General features: G+C 40.9%; 1 protein-coding gene across 1 annotated transcript; it reads right to left on the reverse strand.

Annotated features, from left to right (window-relative positions):
- Positions 1 to 617: 617 nt before the first annotated feature.
- TTLL2 (tubulin tyrosine ligase like 2) lies at positions 618 to 5,665 on the reverse strand (the record flags this gene model as incomplete). The annotated part of the gene is made up of 2 exons (XM_083350195.1): positions 618 to 2,266; positions 5,572 to 5,665. The coding sequence occupies 2 exons, from the start codon at positions 5,663 to 5,665 to the stop codon at positions 618 to 620; spliced, it is 1,743 nt and encodes a 580-aa protein (XP_083206321.1).
- Positions 5,666 to 7,992: the final 2,327 nt, after the last annotated feature.

Genomic DNA, 7,992 nt, shown 5'->3' on the forward strand with positions numbered 1-7,992 from the left:
GTGTGGGTCCTTCAATGACAGGATGAATATGTAGATGAGTGTGTCTATGTTAGACCACAGAAAAGGCTTCTGTATTTTTGACATGTTCGAGGGAAACAGGCTGTTTGACCTTCGGTTTTCACTTTTGTAATTTTGATGCTAAACTTGAATACAAATTGAAAGTGGCCAAAAGTCTTTTTAAAATTAAACAATGATATATTAGTACAACCGGTACATTACTTGTTTGTACTGTTTACTGATTCAAATGCCATAAACTGAATGACCTGCTTAATATTTTATCTCTGTCGTTTGTATAAATATAATATTGTATAAATATAATATTTTGAAGGAAATCATTGCAAATTTTCCCACATTTGCACTTATATTGAGAATTATTTCAAAGGAAGAGAAAGAAAGAAAATTTGGAAGTGTATAGGAGAGACTTTCAAAATTTCCCACCTGCTAGATGTGTTGGATTCTACTGATTTTATTGTTTGAGAAATATAGCCCTTAGTCTGGCACATTTGGTGGGCACCAGGTTGAGGAAGTCTAGTATAAGAATGGCACACATTACATTTTTGTCATCAGCTTTCAAGCTGTTTCATAAAAAAGGGTATAGAATTGCTCAAACCATTTGTCTACTGGTTAGCTAAGTCTTTATTTAATTTTTGATGTTCTGGTTGTAATTCTTTACTTATTAACTTATGGATTTCCTGTATTACACTTTTGACATTCATCCCATTCTTAGATGCTTCAAGTGCTGCATCGTTGAAAGGAAATATAAGGGTAAAATCACCTACACGGGGGAATGGCCGGCGGTCTTTATCTGAGAGAAAATAAGGAGGAATAGTTGGCTTGCGGGTGTAGAACTCTAGTGAGTTAAACCAATGTGTGGACTGCACAGACTCACATAGCGAATGACTAGTTCTTAACATCTGTCTGCTTTTGGATAATGGCTTTGATTGGATAGGTGTTTGGGGCAGGTGCATCTTTTCACGCAATTGTGAAGTCAAAGTTTTCCGAGGGTATGCACTAGCCGTTCTGCCATACGTGGGTGTTCTTTTATTGATCTGCAAACAGGATGGAGAAGGGGACGTTGTTGCTGATTTGGTTCCTTTCCCAAGAGCCAGGAAATCCAGTGGGACCTGTGACTGAGTGGTCAGCAAATATTGTGACTGGCTGAAGCACGAAAGCCTCCGATTGGTCCCTCTGCTTTTTCTTAAAGTATCAGCTTCCTTGTAGTTTAGCAAGTCGACAATGTCATGGAGCAGCTTCCTTTTGACAGTGACATCACTGGCACAGTCTAAACGCAGACCTGGGCTGTGGTTTACTTCGAGAAGCCAGGGTTTCATTTTCTCATCAACCAATATGTCAAACCCAAAGAGTTCAAAGCAGTTGGACGTAAATGGTACTGAAGTGGTGATGGCCAACAAAGTTAGAATGACTATATGGTTGATTCTTTTCCAGAGGAGCAGGTCATCAACACTGCAGCTCCGTAAATAGGCCCGAAATTTGCTAAAAGTCCATTTGCAACCAGAGCCAATGACTTCTTTGTCCTTTCTGTATGATGGCCCAAACTTATTGATGCTTGTGTTTGTCAGGTGAGCGTAAATGTTGTCAAGGGATCTCAGGTCAAACTTCTCTGTTGCAAACCTCACCAGTCCTTCTTCATATATATAAATTGTAAGGGGATAAAAGCTTGTGACACAAACATAAATACGGAGGTCCCATTTGTATCCGGAAATAAGCAAAGGGTTACTGATATATTTTTGCACAATTACCATGCAGTCATAAACAAAATCCTTAATGTCTTGAAAAATGAGAATGCCTCTCCCACGAGACCTATCAACTGGTTTGCAGATCCAGTAACTCAACTTTTTTCCTGGTATTTGCCTCTCCTTGGAGTACTCAGTTATAAATTTTATATAGTCATTGGGCATGATGAAGGCCACGGGACTGAACTCATAAAGGGTGGTTCCATAAATTCCCTTCATGCGTTTCAGATGTCTTGCCAAATAATCTTTCCGAGTGATTCTGATGGTTTCTGGATGGTGATTGAGCCTCTGCCATGGTTTGATGCTCTGGTGTTCTGTCAGCCGGAAAGGGCAATTCCTCCAGTACAAGTTCCAGTCTTCATTATCTTGTTCATGCTCATTATATTCAATCCAACCACGTTCCAATAAAATTTCACGAACTAATGAAGGTACACTGTCATGGAGCCGGAACACGAGTGGCCTGGTGATGCCTCCAGGCTCAACTTTTTTTGCTGTTGTGGAACTCTTACTTCCTACAAAATTAATAGGGGCACATAGTAGGGTAGAAACAATTCATTCAGTTGATTTGAATTATGATATCATGAAATAAATGCTATTGCTATCTCATATTTTCTAGGCCAAGGGTCAACTTTAAGACTTGTGGACTTCAACTCCCAGAATTCCTCAGCTAGCCATGAGGAATCTTGAAATTGCCAAGTTTGGAGCCTCTGTTTTAGGCTAAAAAAACCCCTACCTGTTCTATAAACTAATCTCAGGATAGGTTTTTCAATCCAGATAGTATAAAAATAACATGTCTTCAACATTAAGTGGGAATATAGGAAACAATTTGACAATCTTGTTTGGGAATAAGGGCTCTGAAACCAGAACAAATCATGAGCAATCTACGTTCACGTTTTGTTCTTAAAGTCTGAATTTTTTTCATCCTAACTGGCTTTAATTGGATAATTGAAATATGAGACATATTTATAAACCAGGTCCTTTGGATTCCTTTCCTAGCTGTCTGTGCCAAAAAGAAGTCCAAATTTCTTACTGTTGCTACAGTGTAAGAGCTCTATTAATTAAAATCAAAAGAATATCTTGTTTAACATTCTGACTCAATGTAGTCAGCCAAATGTCTACAAACAGGACATGTATTCAGTATGGCCATTTTGTTAATATTCCCCTGGGGCTAGTATTAAGAGGCCTGCAGCTCCTAATCTTGTTAAGTATCATATACCTATCATGACCAGCAGCCATGAATAATAACAGCAATGACTTCTGATTTAAGAGCCTGAATCATAAGCTGTACTCATATTCATCAAGTTTGCAATTCCTTACTTCACACTGATATACAGGTAGTCCTCTCTTAATGACCATGATTGGGATTGACAGTTCCATTGCTAAGCAACTTGATTGTTAAATGAGGCATCACGTCTGCAATTTTGATTTTACTGCCAGCTTCTCCATTGACTCTGTCTATGGAGACTCTCAAACATCCAGGTCATACTTATCCCAAAGGTGCTTTTTCACAAGGCGACTAGATTTTCTTGTTTTTCTTTGAAGACATTTCACTTTTCATCCAAGAAGCTTCTTCAGCTCTGACTGGATGGTGGGGAATGGAAGGATTTATACTCCTTGCAGACAGCTGGTCATTTGTATTCTTTTTAGCAAGTCGTTGAGGCTGGAGGTTTATCTGTGTTGTCAGAGTCACCTAGGTAGTACAAATGGGTGTGGAGACTTCTTGAAACTGCTGAAAGGATTGTGTTGTAGACTGGAGATAGATGATGTTCTATAATACTAATACTAATAATAAAAATAATGCTAATAATACTACTACTAATAATAATATAAGTTGGAAGGGACCTTGGAGGTCATCTAGTCCAACCCCCTGCTCAGGCAGGAAACCCTATACCATTTCGGACAAATGGCTGTCCAGTCTCTTAAAAACTTCCAGTGTTGAAGCATTCACAGCTTCTGGAGGCAGGTTGTTCGGTTTCTCCTTAGTTCTAGGTTGCTTCTCTCCTTGACTAGTTTCCATCCATTGCTTCTTGTCCTGCCTTCGGGTGCTTTAGAGAATAGCTTGGCTCCCTCTTCTTTGTGGCAGCCCCTGAGATATTGGAACACTGCTATCATGTCACCCCTCACCCTTCTCTTCGTTAAACTAGACATACCCAATTCCAGCAGCCGTTCCCCATATGTTTTAGTTTCCAGTCCCCCAATCATCTTTGTTGCTCTTCTCTGTACTCTTTCTAGAGTCTCAACATCTTTTTTACATCGTGGTGACCAAAACTGGATGCAGTATTCCAAGTGTGGCCTTAAGAGAGAGTCAAAATTGAGAGAGAGAGAGAGAGAGTCAAAATTGGACACCTGTCTCTCAACAGAGGGGGAGGAAGAAGACATTATCTATCTCCTGTTTTCAATACAGTCCTTTCAGCAGTTACAAGAAGGCTCCATACCAATTTGCACTACTCAGGTGACCCTGATGACACAAATAAACCTCCAGGTGGCCTCAACGACTCTAAAAGAATGCAAATGACCAACTGTCTGCAAGGAGCAGTTCATTAAAAGCAGTACTTTTTGCCATATTTTCTTTTCTTTTTTTCTTGTTTTTGCCATATTTTCTCAGCCTTGTGTTCTACAGATATGTTTGGCTCCAGTGTCCATAATTCCCAGCCATACTTGTTGGAATTTGGGAGTCAGCTACATTGAGAACGAAAGTTTGTCTGGGCATGAATGTTGAACATGTCAATAATCAAGTCCATCTCGGTAACAAATGCAAAGTCAAGTGAAAGGCAGATAGAAGAAACTCAGAATTTAAACTACAGAGGATGTGGTTTCTTCTGTTGACACAAAGCAGCAAGCTGGGTAAATTGGCTTCATCTTGGCTAATCTGTCTAATACCAGTTTTCTGCTGAGTTCAAGTTCAAGTCTGCTAGTTATGGGTGCCCAATACAACCAAAAGGGACTAAGATAGGGAAGATTTATTTCTATCTATTCCTATAATCTATCCTTGATTTAAACTGTAATTTGAGTAACAACAGTTACATCCAGTGATATTATCTGACGTGTGTAGTTTGCTTATACAGTGAAACAAATATTATATTATTAAACTATCCCAGTAGTATTCCTGGTTGTCAAAGCACGTGCAGCAGCCTATTGTAGATTAAGGTAAAGGTAAAGGTAAAGTTTCCCCCACACATGCATGCTAGTCGTTTCCGACTCTAGGGGCCGGTGCATTGAGGGTAATTATGGTTCAAGGGCCCTAAGCTGTACTGTGAAAAGAGTAAGCCATTCACAGATGGAAAATTAAACTCTTGGCTTCTGTGTCACCCCCCACAGATCCCCAGAAGTTGGAATGCTATCTGCTCTTTCTGCTATTGCTTTTTAATGGCATTCTTTATATGCACGTTGGTGAAGAGTTTCAGGGGGCCTCAGCTGACAGACATGTTTGTTCACAGACATCTCCAAGACTGGCATAGAAGATGTATTGGTTGTTTCTGCTTGGCTGTATATGCTGTTGACGGGAGTTATCTGGCTGTGGAATTCAAGGGTTCCCCTCTCTTCTGAAGTCACATACTGCATTCACATTGATAAGGGCGGGGGGGGGGAATCACAGAGCCACTAGCCTACACTTGGTTTGACACATACTAGGCTAGTCCTTACCATTGCCAAATGGAAAGGCCGTGGGAAAGTGTTTCCACAGCAACAGCTGTACTGTGTGAAAACCACTTGTCATATGGACTGCCTTAGGAAGCTCGAGGGTCAGGGGTTAGAGGAGTGCCCACATGTTCCTTTTGCTGTATCCCTTTTTTCTTTTGGTCAAATTGTACAGCCCAACTTGGCTCAGACAAAGAACCTGCCTGCAGCTTGCTCTTCCCTGTGTGATTGTGACTGACAGCTGCTGTCCACAGATTCCACAGCAAAGTGTCCATGCTCAGACTGCTTCGGGATGTGTGCATTCACACGAGTTGGATCTTTCCTTGTGTTGCTGTGAGCTGCTGCGAAGTGGCTTTGGACTCATTATCACATCCCTTTAACTCTAAGCCATAAATTTCTAACTGTGGCATGAACATGTTCTGCTAACCATTTTTAAATGCCATGATTTTATAATGTTGCTTTGTCTCTTCCCTAGCCCTTCACTGTTTCTGCTTCATCGGCAATGATGTGGTGACACAATCAGAGATGGGATACTGGCCAGCATCTTTTGGCCATTTTAGGCTGGCACCTCAAACACTCTTTTCTCCACCATTCTGTTTTGGTTTTTCATTTTCATTTCATTTTATTATATTTGTATACCGCCCTTCTCCCGAAGGACTCAAACTTTTGTTTGTTTGTTTGCATGTTTTGTTTCAGGAGAGCCTGGAAACTCATCAGTGGCTTATACAGGCAAAGCCGGGAGCCAGGTTAGCTGTTTAATTGTTATTGTTTTTTTTAGCTTGGTAAAGGTAAAGGTTCCCCCGCACATGCATGCTAGTCATTTCCGACTCTAGGGGACAGTGCTCATCTCCATTTCAAAGCTGAAGAGCCAGTGTTTGTCCGAGGACGTCTCCGTGGTCATGTGGCCGGCATGACTAGATGCCAAAGGCGCACGGAACACTGTTACCTTCCCACTGTAGTGGTCCCTATTTTTCTACTTGCATTTTTACGTGCTTTCGAACTGCTAGGTTGGCAGAAGCTGGGACGAGTAACAGGCGCTCACTCTGTTATGCGGCACTCAGGATTCGATCCGCCAGACTGCCGACCTTCTGATCGACAAACTCAGCGTTCTAACCCACTGAGCCACCACGTCCCATCATTGTAGGTTATCCAACAGCAAAACAAACATCTTCCAGATTTTACATTTGCTCTTGAAATCCTCATGGTTTAAAGTGCTTGATCGTTGCATATTTAGTTACATCACATTTTTGTTCAGCTGTGTTCGTATTTTTAAGAATTCTTATGTAAGCTGAGAATTGGAAGTTTAGGATAACTTGTCAGCAGGCTGGTATCTTTCAGTCATATCTGCCAGAGCTATGTTAGAGCATGATGACTCCACTCAACTGAAATAAATCCATTTATATGCATAGTATCTAGGCAAGTTTTCCTGGTACTATATAGGCAGACCTTGTTTGACAACCATTCGTTCAGCAATCATTTTGAAGTTTACAACAATGCTGAATAAGGAGACTTCTGGCCAGTCCTCAAGGTTGCAGCAGCACCACAGCCATTACAAAATTCACAGCATCCTGCAATCATAGGATCACCATTTGTGACTTTCACTGCCAGCTTCCAACAGCAAAATCAATGGGGAAGACAGCAAGAATCTGCAAATGGCAACCACACGACATTTTGCCTAGCCACACATGTGATTCACCTAACAACCATAACAAGCTGCAGGGTCGTTTCATTTTATGACCATGCTGCTTAACATTAGATTTGCTGATCTCAGTTACTGTTGTTAACTGAGGACTACCTGCCCAGCTACATAAGACACAAAACAGATGTTCGGTCTAAAGGCAGAACTTTGTGTGTGTGTGTGTGTGTGTGTGTGTGTGTGTGTGTGTGTGTGTTTTGCATTCTGCAAGTAAGATCAAAAGGAGTGGCTTGGGCCATCATTTATTTGATGGGGACAGGTGATTATTGGAATACAAGCCCCCATTTTCTTTGACTGCTGCTCATTCTGAAAGGGACTTGAGATCAACAACATCTGAGAGTCACATATTCCACTTCTCCATGCTTAGATGTGTGAAAGAAATGGGGGGGACATTATTGTAGATGCAGTGAGGAAGAGCTGCAGAGGAATTGTGTGAACCATTTTAGATACCCTGGATAGACTAGTGCTCTGGTGAGCTCTGTTCTGGAGAAAGGGTATCTCTCTCTCTGTGTTTGTCTGTCTGTCTGTCTGTCTGTCTGTCTATCTATCTATCTATCTATCTATCTATCTATCTATCTACCTTGGTCTAGGAGGCTTCACCTGAGTTCTACCAGCACAAGAAGAAATGATGAAATAATATTATTTCAAGTATAGCTAACTGACAGGATATGCATTGTTCCTTAATCATAATTATGCATTAGCGTGAGAAGATTTCAGCAGATGAGCTTGTGAAGGACACAAATGAAATGTTAAAACGAAATAAATTAAAAGTACCTTTCCTTGGGCTTGTTGGTTCGGCAGGATTTTCAGTACTGTAAAAATATGTAAAAGTAAATGATTATCTGTCAGTATCTGAAAGTAAAAAAATGGGAATGACCTGGCACCTAATGAGGCTGAAAGAGCTTT

Source organism: Vipera ursinii (genome assembly GCF_947247035.1).
Source record: "Vipera ursinii genome assembly, chromosome: 1".
In the NCBI taxonomy this organism is placed as follows: domain Eukaryota; kingdom Metazoa; phylum Chordata; class Lepidosauria; order Squamata; family Viperidae; genus Vipera; species Vipera ursinii.